Raw genomic sequence first — 16,142 nt, 5'->3', positions numbered from 1 at the left:
AGCTGACAGTGATTACAAGGTTGTACTCCTGTAGCTGACAGTGATTACAAGGTTGTAGCTCCTGTAGCTGGCAGTGATTACAAGGTTGTAGCTCCTGTAGCTGGCAGTGATTACAAGGTTGTAGCTCCTGTAGCTGACAGTGACTACAAGGTTGTACTCCTGTAGCTGGCAGTGATTACAAGGTTGTAGCTCCTGTAGCTGGCAGTGACTACAAGGTTGTAGCTCCTGTAGCTGACAGTGATTAGAAGGTTGTAGCTCCTGTAGCTGGCAGCGACTACAAGGTTGTACTCCTGTAGCTGACAGTGATTACAAGGTTGTACTCCTGTAGCTGGCAGTGATTACAATGCTGTAGCTCCTGTAGCTGGCAGTGATTACAAGGTTGTACTCCTGTAGCTGGCAGTGATTACAATGTTGTAGCTCCTGTAGCTGGCAGTGATTACAATGTTGTAGCTCCTGTAGCTGGCAGTGATTACAAGGTTGTACTCCTGTAGCTGGCAGTGATTACAATGCTGTAGCTCCTGTAGCTGGCAGTGATTACAAGGTTGTACTCCTGTAGCTGGCAGTGATTACAATGTTGTAGCTCCTGTAGCTGGCAGTGATTACAAGGTTGTAGCTCCTGTAGCTGGCAGTGATTACAAGGTTGTAGCTCCTGTAGCTGACAGTGACTACAAGGTTGTAGCTCCTGTAGCTGACAGTGATTACAAGGTTGTAGCTCCTGTAGCTGACAGTGATTACAAGGTTGTAGCTCCTGTAGCTGACAGTGATTACAAGGTTGTAGCTCCTGTAGCTGGCAGTGACTACAAGGTTGTAGCTCCCGTAGCTGGCAGTGATTACAATGCTGTAGCTCCTGTAGCTGGCAGTGACTACAAGGTTGTAGCTCCTGTAGCTGGCAGTGATTACAATGCTGTAGCTCCTGTAGCTGGCAGTGACTACAAGATTGTAGCTCCTGTAGCTGACAGTGATTACAAGGTTGTACTCCTGTAGCTGGCAGTGACTACAAGGTTGTAGCTCCTGTAGCTGGCAGTGATTACAATGCTGTAGCTCCTGTAGCTGGCAGTGACTACAAGGTTGTAGCTCCTGTAGCTGGCAGTGACTACAAGGTTGTAGCTCCTGTAGCTGACAGTGACTACAAGGTTGTACTCCTGTAGCTGGCAGTGATTACAAGGTTGTAGCTCCTGTAGCTGGCAGTGATTAAAAGGTTGTAGCTCCTGTAGCTGACAGTGATTACAAGGTTGTAGCTCCTGTAGCTGACAGTGATTACAAGGTTGTAGCTCCTGTAGCTGACAGTGACTACAAGGTTGTAGCTCCTGTAGCTGACAGTGATTACAAGGTTGTAGCTCCTGTAGCTGACAGTGATTACAAGGTTGTAGCTCCTGTAGCTGGCAGTGACTACAAGGTTGTAGCTCCCGTAGCTGGCAGTGATTACAATGCTGTAGCTCCTGTAGCTGGCAGTGACTACAAGGTTGTAGCTCCTGTAGCTGGCAGTGATTACAATGCTGTAGCTCCTGTAGCTGGCAGTGACTACAAGATTGTAGCTCCTGTAGCTGACAGTGATTACAAGGTTGTACTCCTGTAGCTGGCAGTGACTACAAGGTTGTAGCTCCTGTAGCTGGCAGTGATTACAATGCTGTAGCTCCTGTAGCTGGCAGTGACTACAAGGTTGTAGCTCCTGTAGCTGGCAGTGACTACAAGGTTGTAGCTCCTGTAGCTGACAGTGACTACAAGGTTGTACTCCTGTAGCTGACAGTGATTACAAGGTTGTAGCTCCTGTAGCTGGCAGTGATTAAAAGGTTGTAGCTCCTGTAGCTGACAGTGATTACAAGGTTGTAGCTCCTGTAGCTGACAGTGATTACAAGGTTGTAGCTCCTGTAGCTGACAGTGATTACAAGGTTGTAGCTCCTGTAGCTGACAGTGATTACAAGGTTGTAGCTCCTGTAGCTGGCAGTGATTACAAGGTTGTAGCTCTTGTAGCTGGCAGTGACTACAATACTGTAGTTCCTGAAGCTGACAGTGATTATAATGCTGTAGCTCATGTAGCTGAGATTTTATTTATTGATGTGTTCACCACTTACTACAGACTACCGACGAATGTAGGACACCAGTGTAACATCTCTCAGAGAGCTGAACAGGAACGGACTGATATTACTTTAGGTAGTTGTACATGGTGTCCTCCCAATATTGTTCTATTTACTTCATATGAACAGGCATTCTAAGCCTCTATGTTTCAAACATTGTATGATTTAACATATGACCGAATAAAACTGATTCCACTTACTGTGTTTTACTGATGTTTATGTCTAGAAAGGCAGTAGGCCTTGGAAGTAAGACATACCCTTCTTTAAGGGTGTGGGGACGTTTAACCGGTAGCAGGTCAAAACGGCATCATGTCAGAACGGCCTCAAACGGTAAAGTCAAAACGGCTACAGAAAGAAGTCTAAACGGCCACAACCCATAGTCAAGACGGCCAGAAAAGAGTCATTAGGGCCACACAGAAAATAAAGAAGTCAAACTCAAGTATTGTGTCACATTACAGTAAACTACGGATATAACGAACACGCTTATAACGAACTAACGGATATAACGAACTAACTTTTTGGTCCTGACTATTTGCTGTTGTTATACTGTATATATGCTTATAACGAACTACAGTTATAACGAACTAAAATTAGTAATCCCTTTGAGTTCGTTATAACCGTACTTTACTGTAATTGTATTATGCATTAATTGTAGTACATACATTGTACGAGTTTTGGGGTCGCCATGACATGAGGCCCCGTTAAACCTTTAGCACTATGCAAGCAGTATCAGTGACGTGCCACGAAGAATGAACTTTACATTTTGCATAAGTAGACATTAGAAGCCTCTATTTTTTAAAGATTTGTATTATTTCACATATGACCGAATAAAACATTGTCCCACTTACTCAGTGATACAGATGTTTATGTCTTACAAGGCAGTAAGCTTTGGAAGTAAGACATACCCTTCATTTAGGATGTGAGTATTGTGTGAGTATCAGTGAGTATCAGTGAGTATCAGTGAGTATCAGTGACGTGCCACGAAGAATGAACTCCCGTCCTTGTCCTCTTGTAAGATACAGCGATGTGACGATCTACAATACCCAATACGGGAAGCCTAGTGGTTAAAGCGTTCGCTCGTCACGCCGAAGACTCGGGTTCGATTCCCGACATGGGTACAATGTGTGAAGCCCATTTCTGGTGTCCCCCGCCGTGATATTGCTGGAATATTGCTAAAAGCGGCGTAAAACCCCACTCACTCACTCACTCACTCATCTGCAGCTGCTTATTATGCTGCACTAGTTTGACATATGTTCAATTGAGCTTTCCTTCACGCGCTACAGAACCCCTCTGATACATAGACGCTACTTGTTGCATCCCGTATCACATTAACCTGACTACACAAGCACAACAATCTCTACCCGACGCAGAATAGCGTGCACGCCGCGTAGATTCTGAACAATCGTTAGTGTTACCCTGTAAACAGCATTTCAACCTATTTCATAACTGTTGAGAACAAACATTACGAATCAAATATATATTTTTAACATTGCTGACATCATGATGCTTATTTATGTATGATTAATGTTACCAGTAAGCTATAATGTCCCCCACAAGAACCCTCCCTCACTCACTAACTCACTCACCCCACTCACCCGCACTCACTCACCCTACTCACCCACCCCCCACTCACTCACTCACTCACCCACTCCCCTTCCTCACTCACCCCCATCCACTCACTCAACCCACTCACCCCCACTCACTCACCCTCACTCACTCACTCACTCATCCCCCCACCGCCACCCCCACTCACTCACCCGCCCATATGACTTCATGACTTCTCACAGGAGGTAAATCCACCCGAACACGCAACAGTGTGGAACATCAGTGTACATTGAATGGTGTGTTGACACCATTGAATGTTTAATCTAGGTCACATATGACAGCACACTCCACCAGCTGGTGTTTTTATATCCTTGCACACTGACAAGCAATAAACTGCCGTGTCTATAAATAGCCCTCGCAGTAACGATTCCTCGGAAATACAACTGGAAATCCCGGTGACGACATGACATCACCGCATACGTAGGCCTCCCAACGCTGTACGAGTACAGCGGCCCGAGGGAGCGGATCCTGAATCTCTGGGAGAGGGGTAAGTGAACATATTTACCCATCATCTACACAATTCACGACGCGAACGTGTGAGTGAGTATGGTTTGACGCCGCTTTTAGCAATATTCCAGCGATATCACGGCGGGGGACACCAGAAATAGGCTTCACACATTGTCGGGAATCGAACCCGGGTCTTCGGCGTTGCGAGCGAATGCTTTAACCACTAGACTACCCCACCGCCCCCGAAGTGAACGAAAACATGATAGGTGGACTGAGATAGGGGGGCACAGAGTGCAAATCGCCTACACCCCAACCCTCATACCCACCCCATCCCACCCTCCAGCATCCCCACCTCACCCGCATCCCCACCCCACCCCACCCATGTGTTCCTACTTTGACCCGGCAGTCCATGCATCTGTGTTATCTCACACCACAGTCACGGTGCCACGTGTACACAGGTCGATACTGGTGAAGACTGCGAGAGTACTACATCACATTTTTACATTGAGGTAGGTGAATCAGCGTATTCGTTTGTGGATTCTGTTCTGTGATGTCATGATGGATGCCCAGCCTGACATTCTTGTTGCAACAACGGGGTGTTTTTCGAAAAGCGACTGATTTTAAAAATATGACGCCATTTTATTGATCGAGTGTACTTTCGATTTGATAACGAAACTCGGTTTTTGCATATATCAGCATGCAGTACATAGCCCTTATACTGCTGAATGGAATGGAGTTAACGCATCTTTGCAAAGTTTGAGACGCTGTGAAAGTATGTGTGTGAGTATGTGAGTGAGAGTTTGTGTGTGAGAGTATGTGTGTGTGAGTATGTGAGTGAGAGTATGTGTGTAAGTATGTGTGTGAGAGTATGTGTGTGTGAGTATGTGTGAGAGTATGTGTGTGTGAGTATGTGAGTGAGAGTATGTGTGTTTGTGTGAGTGTGTGTGTGAGTATGTGAGTGAGAGTATGTGTGTAAGTATGTGGGTGAGAGTATGTGTGTGTGAGTATGTGTGTAAGAGTATGTGTGTAAGTATGTGTGTTGGGGTATGTGTGTGTGAGTATGTGTGTGTGAGTATGTGTGTAAGAGTATGTGTGTAAGTATGTGAGTGAGAGTATGTGTGTAAGTATGTGTGTGTGAGTGTGTGTGTGAGTATGTTTGTAAGTATGTGTGTGAGAGTATGTGTGTGTGAGTATGTGTGTAAGAGTATGTGTGTAAGTATGTGTGTGTGAGTATGTGTGTGTGAGTATGTGTGTGAGAGTATGTGTGTAAGTATGTGTGAGAGTATGTGTGTGTGAGTATGTGTGTGAGAGTATGTGTGTGAGTATGTGTGTGAGAGTATGTGTGTGAGTATGTGTGTGAGAGTATGTGTGTGAGAGTATGTGTGTTTGTGAGAGTATGTGTGTGTGAGTATGTGTGTGAGTATGTGTGGGAGTGTATGTGTGTGTGAGTATGTGTGTGAGTATGTGTGTGAGTGTATGTGTGTAAGAGTATGTGTGTGTGAGTATGTGTGTGAGTATGTGCGTGAGTATGTGAGTGAGAGTTTGTGTGTGAGAGTATGTGTGTAAGTATGTGTGTGAGAGTATGTGTGTGTGAGTATGTGTGTAAGAGTATGTGTGTAAGTATGTGTGTGAGAGTATGTGTGTTTGTGAGAGTTTGTGTGTGTGAGTATGTGTGTGTGAGTATGTGTGTGAGTGTATGTGTGTGTTAGTGTGTGTGTGTGAGTGTATGTGTGTGTGAGTATGTGTGTAAGAGTATGTGTGTGAGTATGTATGTGAGTATGTGAGTGAGAGTTGGTGTGTGAGAGTATGTGTGTGAGAGTATGTGTGTTTGTGAGAGTATGTGTGTGAGAGTATGTGTGTGAGTATGTATGTGAGTATGTGAGTGAGAGTTTGTGTGTGAGAGTTTGTGTGTGAGAGTTTGTGTGTGAGAGTATGTGTGTTTGTGAGAGTATGTGTGTGAGAGTATGTGTGTTTGTGAGAGTATGTGTGTGTGAGTATGTGAGTGAGAGTATGTGTGAGAGTATGTGTGTTTGTGAGAGTATGTGTGTGTGAGTATGCGTGTGAGAGTATGTGTGTGAGAGTATGTGTGTTTGTGTGAGTATGTGTGTGAGTATGTGTGTAAGTATGTGTGTGAGAGTATGTGTGTGAGAGCATGCGTGCGAGCGTGTCCTACTGTCCCACATGAAAAGTTTGCACTTGTTCCCAGCGACAAGTCCTTAAATAACATAATTTATCCATTATATGCAAGCACCACTACATTAATTGTTTGATCAAAACATTTGGATTAAGTGACACATCAAATATATATAAGATGACACCGTAAAGGTTAGGGGTCAAAGGGAGACTACTCTTCAACCCTTAGAGGCCAAACCGTGATGATAATTTATCAATAAGGTCACGAACGTGATCTAAACATATAATGTCCTTGCGCATCAAAATAAATGATATTAAGACACAAAACAGTGTCGAATAACGAATTTCTGTACTAGAATTTTCATGTGAAAAATGTGAGGTGGGTTTTGGAAAATCCAAAATGGCTGCTACTGACGGTATAGGTCTCATATCAGATCAGTATGAACTACTTGGATTTTTACTGACGGTATACGGGCTCGTATGGTGTCAGTAGCTCTGCTCTCTGATTGGTCAATCTCAGTATGGGGCATAATAATGCGACATGCACAGCCTGTATAACACAGGGAGACATTTGCTGAAAACCTTGCATCAGCACTTTCAACATTTGACTTTAAATCCTTCAGACTTTCCGTTCCTCCTTTGTACTGGCTTCCAAAGCTCTGTAAAGATCCGTAGAAAGAGATACATTGTCCATCACATGTACACCAAACCCCTGATTCAAAGATTAACCATAATTTGTAATACAATCAAGGAAGGATTTTCTTTATATTTACAGAAAGCTTGGAGGCAAGTGGAATTAATACCTTGTGGATACTCAAAAAACCCAGGGATTAAAAAACTCAGAAAAGTTCCAATCTGTCAAAACATTATTTTTTTTCCATTTTGTAGATCTCTTTCTAACAGGACTAAGAAAAGGGAAAACGCCATTCCCTGACCCCTGGGTTCGAAGGCCCGGGTTCGATTCCCCAAGTGGGTACACTGGTTAAACCCACTTCTGGTGTCCACGGCCGTGATATTGCTGGAATGTTGTTGAAAGCGGCATAAAACCCAACTCACTCACGCACTTGATCTATGGGGCATTTTTCACTAAACTTGACGACCATAGATATAATTAATTTACATATCTGTCTTCTTGATGATCTGTTTCTGTCATATGACATTCAAGTCCTCAGTAAAGCTTTCAAAACGTTTTGTGGTGGATGCATTTGACGCATCAGAGAAAAAAAAAATGAAGTCGGATGCAATTGCCAAGGTTGACAGTTTACTTGCCTTTGCATGTGTTTGTGACGGGTGTCACCGGTGGAGCAGGATACGCTCACCCTTTCGCGAACACCTGGTATCGCCATTAATTGATATTGATACAGACGGAATAAAACCTGCTCATGATATAGACGAAATCGAACAATTGACTCTGCTAAATGCATGTCGCTTTATTTACGTATAGGAATCAAAACAGTGTAAAATAAAACACACTTCATATACATTACCGTCACTATATGGCTGAAATATTGCCGATGTGACGTTAATTTTTAACTCACTCAGACACTCATATACATAACACTGCAGTACATAGAAAATAAACAATAAATTAAATTATTAAAAGATTGTAATATATGTTCATTTCCATATGGATGCTTATGGCGATGTGTTTTGTTTTATAATCGCGACAGTTGAGTGACCTACAGCCGGGATGACGTCCAAGGAAGTTCGCCGCCATAATGAGTCCGTGTACACTGACCTGGAGGTGGGAGACTTAGTGGAGTTAAAGCGAGGAATGTACTCCCACTGGGCGTTGTTCATCGGTAGGTCATCGTCAGTCCTCTCCAGTGTCTGTATTGTCTGATGCTACAGGGAGCAGGGGTTGTCTGGTCATCTAGGGCAGCGTCACTCCTCTCCAGTGTCTGTATTGTCTGATGCTACAGGGAGCAAGGGTTGTCTGGTCATCTAGGGCACTGTCACTCCTCTCCAGTATCTGTATTGTCTGATGCTACAGGGAGCAAGGGTTGTCTGGTCATCTAGGGCACCGTCACTCCTCTCCAGTATCTGTAATCTCTGATGCTACAGGGAGCAAGGGTTGTCTGGTCATCTAGGGAACCGTCACTCCTCTCCAGTATCTGTAATCTCTGATGCTACAGGGAGAATGGGTTGTCTGGTCATCTAGGGAACCGTCACTCCTCTTCAGTATCTGTATTGTCTGATGCTTCAGGGGGGCAAGGGTTGTCTGGTCATCTAGGGCACCGTCAGTCCTCTCCAGTATCTGTTATGTCTGATGCTACAGGGAGCAAGGGTTGTATGGTCATCTAGGGAACCGTCAGTCCTCTCCAGTATCTGTTATGTCTGATGCTACAGGGAGCAAGGGTTGTCTGGTCATCTAGGGCACCGTCACTCCTCTCCAGTATCTGTATTGTCTGATGCTACAGAGAGCAAGGGTTGTCTGGTCATCTGGGGCACCGTCACTCCTCTCCAGTATCTGTATTGTCTGTTGCTACAGAGAGCAAGGGTTGTCTGGTCATCTAGGGAACCGTCACTCCTCTCCAGTATCTGTATTGTCTGATGCTACAGAGAGCAAGGGTTGTCTGGTCATCTAGGGAACCGTCACTCCTCTCCAGTATCTGTATTGTCTGATGCTACAGGGAGCAAGGGTTGTCTGGTCATCTTGGGCACCGTCACTCCTCTCCAGTATCTGTATTGTCTGATGCTACAGGGAGCAAGGGTTGTCTGGTCATCTAGGCCACCGTCACTCCTCTCCAGTATCTGTATTGTCTGATGCTACAGGGAGCAAGGGTTGTCTGGTCATCTAGGGAACCGTCAGTCCTCTTCAGTATCTGTATTGTCTGATGCTACAGGGAGCAAGGGTTGTCTGGTCATCTAGGCCACCGTCACTCCTCTCCAGTATCTGTATTGTCTGATGCTACAGGGAGCAAGGGTTGTCTGGTCATCTAGGCCACCGTCACTCCTCTCCAGTATCTGTATTGTCTGATGCTACAGGGAGCAAGGGTTGTCTGGTCATCTGGGGCACCGTCACTCCTCTTCAGTATCTTTATTGTCTGATGCTACAGGGAGCAAGGGTTGTCTGGTCATCTTGGGCACCGTCACTCCTCTTCAGTATCTGTATTGTCTGATGCTACAGGGAGAATGGGTTGTCTGGTCATCTAGGGCACCGTCACTCCTCTTCAGTATCTGTATTGTCTGATGCTACAGGGAGCAAGGGTTGTCTGGTCATCTAGGGCACCGTCAGTCCTCTTCAGTATCTGTATTGTCTGATGCTACAGGGAGCAAGGGTTGTCTGGTCATCTAGACCACCGTCACTCCTCTCCAGTATCTGTATTGTCTGATGCTACAGGGAGCAAGGGTTGTCTGGTCATCTGGGGCACCGTCACTCCTCTTCAGTATCTTTATTGTCTGATGCTACAGGGAGCAAGGGTTGTCTGGTCATCTTGGGCACCGTCACTCCTCTTCAGTATCTGTATTGTCTGATGCTACAGGGAGAATGGGTTGTCTGGTCATCTAGGGCACCGTCACTCCTCTTCAGTATCTGTATTGTCTGATGCTACAGGGAGCAAGGGTTGTCTGGTCATCTAGGGCACCGTCAGTCCTCTTCAGTATCTGTATTGTCTGATGCTACAGGGAGCAAGGGTTGTCTGGTCATCTAGGCCACCGTCACTCCTCTCCAGTGTCTGTATTGTCTGATGCTACAGGGAGCAGGGGTTGTCTGGTCATCTAGGGAACCGTCACTCCCCTTCAGTATCTGTATTGTCTGATGCTACATGGAGAATGGGTTGTCTGGTCATCTAGGGCACCGTCACTCCTCTTCAGTATCTGTATTGTCTGATGCTACTGGGGGCAAGGGTTGTCTGGTCATCTAGGCCACCGTCACTCCTCTCCAGTATCTGTATTATCTGATGCTACAGGGAGCAGGGGTTGTCTGGTCATCTAGGGAATCGTCACTCCTCTCCAGTATCTGTATTGTCTGATGCTACAGGGAGAATGGGTTGTCTGGTCATCTTGGGCACCGTCACTCCTCTCCAGTATCTAAACGGATTGATGCTACAGGGAGAATGGGTTGTCTGGTCATCTTGGGCACCACGAGCAGCTGAGAAGAGTCCGACACCCATCCCCGAATGCGCTGTTCCCAGCAGACTTCTATATTAATGTGTACCAGTGGCTACCCTCCCAGCAGACTTCTACATTAATGTGTACCAGTGGCTACCCTCCCATCAGACTTCTATATTAATGTGTACCAGTAGCGGTATAAGTAACTGCTATTGATATAGGTAAATTTCGTTCCGTCTGGCTGCACCTGTTTTGTGCAATCGCAATCAGCAATATTCCAGCTTTGTCATAGCAGCTTGTAAATAACCACGCCAGCTTGTGAATAATCGAGTTACATACCCGTGAAACGCCATGGAGGTTTGATTCCACGTGATCAGCTAAATCACTGTCCCCGACGACCCAGTGTAGCCCAGAGTGTGTTCTTGACAGTCCCCCGTAATGAAGCTGCTCTACTGTTGACTTTGTCCTCGACATGAAGTACTAAATGTTTAAGTCCCGCACCGAAAGCACTTCTCCTGCCGTGATGTGACTGACCTAGTTGTCCTTATGAAGCAGTGTTAAAGAGAAACTCTCTCTGCTGAAACCCGGCGTAACAACTCACATCCCTGAACTCACCAGGCATAACTCCACATCTTCCCCTCTGCTCTCTGTTTACTGAACAAATCCCACCTTAACTATGCCAGTGCATTCTGTGATTACAGAACACCAATAAAAAATATATTGCACGAACTAGAATGAATGAGGTAATCGAACTCAGTTTTTGCTCATGACTTAATTTCATATTGTAACTATCCATGTTCTGTAGAAGCAGTTTGCCATTTTGCAATATGCTGGGGTCGTAAAACAGGGGCCCTCGTTTACTAAGCGAACGCTTTATCGATAAAAAAACCCCGAAAATGGTCATTTCAATATTCAAACTTCTGGTGTAAATATATAATTAGGACCAGGATGATTGGAACCCATGGTAACAGGATGACGATGTATTTAACACTGGTCGCTAAAAACGACGAGGTCATCTGCGCCTATTTATGTTGAAGAGAAAATGCAGGTGACAGTTCAGAGACAATAGTAACTTGGCGTCGGAGCGGGGTATATTTTCAGCTCACCTTGGATGAAGGCATACGTGCACACATTGACATATGGCCTTACTCCATGGCCTTACGTTCTTCTGTCTGGCACAAGGGATGAGCCTGAACCTTCAGTTCCTCTCAAGAAACTGCCAATACCCTGAGTGCTTGAATTTATGAAGATGTATTTATGTAGCAGTTATGTACAAACAGCTCATTGCTTTAATCAAATTGCTTTAAAAGTCATAGAACAAGTTTATTGAAAAACTTTAGCAGCGTTATTCATATTACATAGGTAACAACGAGGTGATCCATCTTTCCGGCGAGGACGACGACGGCCTTGGCGACGTTGACAGGAAGCACATATTCACTATAAGTGGAGTGACATTCGATAAGGCGATCGTCCGGCGAGACAACTTCTGGGACGTTGTTGGCGACGACATGGTCTACAAGAACAACTCCAAGGACTCCAAGTGGAAGTAAGTATTTAGTTAACATAGTGCAGGGAATCAGACTCACCTGAAACATTTATGTGCCAAGGGAATCAGACTCACCTGAAACATTAATGTGCCAAGGGAATCAGACTCACCTGAAACATTAATGTGCCAAGGGAATCAGACTCACCTGAAACATTTATTTGCCAAGGGAATCAAACTCACCTGAAACATTTATTTGCCAAGGGAATCAAACTCACCTGAAACATTTATTTGCCAAGGGAATCAAACTAACCTGAAATATTTATTTGCCAAGGGAATCAGGCTCACCTGAAACATGTATTTGCCAAGGGAATCAAACTCACCTGAAACATTTATTTGCCAAGGGAATCAAACTCACCTGAAACATTTATTTGCCAAGGGAATCAAACTCACCTGAAACATTTATTTGCCAAAAGAACAATACCATGTCATGACAAGAATTTGATATTCGAGACTAAACAACTGGATTGGAAACCATTGGATCCTGCTTTAAGAAGAGCTTGATGTTCTACTGGGCCACTGGACACCTTAAACAAGAGACAAAATAACGTAAAATCTGTAATGAAATCAATGATCAAGCAACCTGGTGATATAACCATTCAGATACCTGTTAGAATTCCAGGGTCGAAAAATCCCCTTGTACCATGGTTGTAAGAGGCAACTATTGAGGATCGGTTGGTCACAATGTGCAACCTGGCTGATAGTTGATCATCATGCCCAGTCGTTCACCCCTTAAATAAATAAATAAATATCTAAATAGTCATTGTTACGTCTTTGTCTGAACTTTTGTGACGACTGGTTTACGGGTGCGCCCTTCCACAACTTAACAAACATGGAAAACAATGACTATTTAGGAGAGTTAGAACTGAGGAAATATTCTCAGTATAAGGCTTGAAGCAAATTATTGACCCTTTGTTTTGACATATAAACAACAGCATATATTCCTCCTTGTTCATTGCACAAGGCGTTTGTAAGAGAACATTGGGTTTTGAAATAAATCAGTGTAAGATTTAAATAAAATTACTGACCCTTTGTTTCGTCATAAAAAGCAACAGCATATATTCTTCCTTGTTCATTGCACCAGACGTTTGTAAGAGACCGTTAGGTTTTGAAATAAATAAAATTACTGACCCTTTGTTTCGTCATAAAAACAACAGCATATATTCTTCCTTGTTCATTGAACAAGGCGTTTGTAAGAGACCGTTAGGTTTTGAAATAAATAAAATTACTGACCCTTTGTTTCGTCATAAAAGCAACAGCATATATTCTTCCTTGTTCATTGCACAAGGCGTTTGTAAGAGAACATTGGGTTTTGAAATAAATCAGTGTAGGATTTAAGTAAAATTACTGACCCTTTGATTTGCCATAAAAACAACAGCATATATTCTTCCTTGTTCATTGCACCAGACGTTTGTAAGAGAACATTAGGTTTTGAAAGGAATCTTTGAAAATCTAATATAGGTGTAACGTGTTATGATTCGTGACTATGTTTCCAGACCATTACGTCCGTCACAGATTGTAGAGAGGGCCTTGTCCAAGGTCGGCCGTGTCGGTTACAACCTCATCTTCAGCAACTGTGAACATTTTGTGTCCTGGTGCAGATACAACATGGAGCGAAGTGACCAGGTTGGTAAATAGTTTTCATATTATTGTTCATTATTATTATTATTATTATTATTGTTGGAATATTGCTAAAAGCGGCGTAAAACCATACTCACTCACTCAGTAACTGAAATCCTGGGACATTCTGTTCTGATGTTATCCCTACAGAGAGGGCATGTTGTAAAAGGGATGAGAAATATTTGGTTTTGGTATCTCTACCCCAGTGAGGATTGCAGATCAGTATAGGTCCCCAGCAACCTACGCAGCTTACTGGAACGGGTGGTCAAGCTCGGCGAGGGCGTGTTAACAAACTTAACAGCGTAGGACATTGCTCATTATATCAATTACTGGTTTATCTGACCAAACTTGATTATTAACAGGCCACTCTCACATAGCTGGAATATTGCTGAGATCGGCCAACCGGACATTCACAAAGGAAAAACAGTATCAGCTTAATTGCAGTTCTAATACCAGTTATTAATTATGTCGCAATTTTCAGGTCAGAGAAATATTATCTTTATTTTGTGTTTTCACCTAAACGTTTAAAGAACTGAGAACAATTCAAATGACAAGTATATTATTAAAACGATGGTGTTATGTCTGCTATGGGCTAGAGTTACTGACCGATACATCAAGTTTTGCCCCCGTTTAGTTATTGGAGCTACAGAATCAGAAAGCAGTATCTTATTATTCTTCGTTTCCTCTCGAATGGAGATGTTGGTCAGCAGATACTGAATACTAAGTCTAACATCAATGAAAATCAATGATTATTTATTAACCGTGTTCTTATACATGAAGTACACATAGGAAATCCCATCTCCCTGCATTCCCTTCCAGGTGGAGAGTTATGCGACAGGCCTGGCTGTGGGTGGGGCTATAGCGGCGGCGGTGGGGGCGGTTGTCTGGCTGGGGAGCGGCTCAAAGGACAAGACGAAGGAGAGAAAGTCAGAGAACTGAATACTTTGACCGGAGCATCCGATGGCTACGTTAGATTACTTGCATTGAATTGATTGAACTGTCACTGCTGATGAATAAAAAACTTCGTTGCATTCGTAATAAATGTGTGCTTAACACGGCTGACCAATGAACCATTGCTAATTGTAATGGAAATACTCTGTTTGATGTGGATGCTTACACATTTTCATTGAAACTGGCGGATATATAAGGTAGTTCAAAATGAAATATTGGCTGTGAGTGCCCACAGTTTAAGTGATGAAAGTCACTGTGTGTATGAAAGTATTCTGTTCGAAAAGTACTTTTTATCAAACCATTGTACCATGGTAGAATTTCTTAACCTTGTAATGTGTTCCATGTTATTATTATTACGAACTGTCCAGAACCCGTGTGCGTTTGGCGGCAGTTTGCAAGGTTTTGTGTCAAAGTATCCTTGTGATAATTACACCCATGAACACTCGAAATAATTAGTACTCTTCCACACGAAGATATATGTTCCATTCACTGCTTTGTCACGACTCAGATGTACCTCATACCTCATTGTTGTGAGAGCCAACTTACACAGCGACTGGGTGGTCAGTCACGGGGACTTGAGGTGGTGTCAACGTACATCGTTCCCTGAGAGAATAGGACGTTGATGATTCTGCCGATAACTTGTTCAGTTAACCACGGCTATTTTACAGACGACCGTAATATAGTTAGAATATTTATGCATGTTGACATTTTGTCAAGGCAGTCTATTATTGCTCACCTATGCTTTTCCATTCACGACTTGGTTGTGTGTGATTATCCAAGTTCAAATTCCAATACGTCAGCCTTATGTCCTTGATTGTTAAGACAGAGAAACTCAAATTTTAGACTTTTTAAGTGACATTTAAAAACATTCAAGGTGCATGTATATCAAATGTGTATGTTAGTAATGGTTTTGAATGTCATCTTTTTGTTTTTCTGTTGTATTTGTTTGTTTGTTTGTTGGTTAACGCCGCACTCTTCCAGCTCTATGATGGCGGTCTGTAAATCGAGTCTGGTTCTCTGTTGGGAATGCGCGGCGTAACACCCGACTTATTCGCCCACTGCTGCAATGTATATACAAATTGTGATTGTTTGGAAGTGTTCATCAACCTCCTCAGATATATTTTTGTAGTGGTTATTCATTGAGAGATGCCTCCATACTTGTTGCATTCTTATGTGTTCTGGGGCGGTCGGGTAGCCTAGTGGTTTCAGCGTTAGGTTTTCACGCTGAAGACCCGGGTTCGATTCCCGACATGGGTACAATGTGTGAAGCCCATTTCTGGTGTCCCCCGCCGTGGTATTGCTGGAATATTGCTAAAATCGGTGTAAAACCATACTCACTCACTCACTCTTATGTGTTCTTAATAACATTGGAGATGATTAAGAATCTGAATAAATATGTTCTTATACGTCATGCGTTGTGAGAGTTCTTGTATGCGATGGTTAGAAGTGCATGAAGACAGATGGCATTCAAGCGATTACATACTCTGACATTTAGTGATTAATACCAATCTGACAGTTAAACAAACGGTCATTACATAGTTATCCAGTATTAAGACTTAGAGGGAGAACGTGGTGGTAGGGTATTTGATTATGTGGAGAAAAGGTGGCTTCACATTGGAAACCTTAGTTTGTCGATTAACGTTAACAAACACACGTCTGTGTGTGCATATGGCGAAACTAGTTTTTGAATACTGACAACTGTTGAAGAATCTGTC

At 43.5% G+C, this 16,142-nt stretch overlaps 1 protein-coding gene across 1 annotated transcript; it reads left to right on the top strand.

The window, feature by feature from the left end:
• The first annotated feature begins 4,019 nt into the window (after positions 1–4,019).
• LOC124119083 (phospholipase A and acyltransferase 3-like) lies at positions 4,020–15,838 on the top strand. The gene is made up of 5 exons (XM_046481487.2): positions 4,020–4,167; positions 7,931–8,062; positions 11,676–11,859; positions 13,353–13,482; positions 14,296–15,838. The coding sequence occupies exons 2-5, from the start codon at positions 7,951–7,953 to the stop codon at positions 14,413–14,415; spliced, it is 546 nt and encodes a 181-aa protein (XP_046337443.2). The 5' UTR covers positions 4,020–4,167; positions 7,931–7,950; the 3' UTR covers positions 14,416–15,838.
• The last annotated feature ends 304 nt before the right edge of the window (positions 15,839–16,142 follow it).

The sequence above is a fragment of the Haliotis rufescens genome, unplaced genomic scaffold (assembly GCF_023055435.1).
Source record: "Haliotis rufescens isolate VD_foot unplaced genomic scaffold, xgHalRufe1.0.p SCAF_8, whole genome shotgun sequence".
Classification (NCBI taxonomy): Eukaryota; Metazoa; Mollusca; class Gastropoda; order Lepetellida; family Haliotidae; genus Haliotis; species Haliotis rufescens.
Note: the sequence above shows the minus strand (reverse complement) of the source record. Positions and strands in the feature narration are given on the sequence as shown.

Coding starts and splice junctions, on each gene's coding strand:
- LOC124119083 (XM_046481487.2), top strand. CDS start 7,951: ATGACGTCCAAGGAAGTTCGCCGCCATAATGAGTCCGTGTACACTGAC. Junction 8,063..11,675: donor CCACTGGGCGTTGTTCATCG/GTAGGTCATCGT, acceptor CATATTACATAG/GTAACAACGAGGTGATCCAT. Junction 13,483..14,295: donor ACATGGAGCGAAGTGACCAG/GTTGGTAAATAG, acceptor ATTCCCTTCCAG/GTGGAGAGTTATGCGACAGG.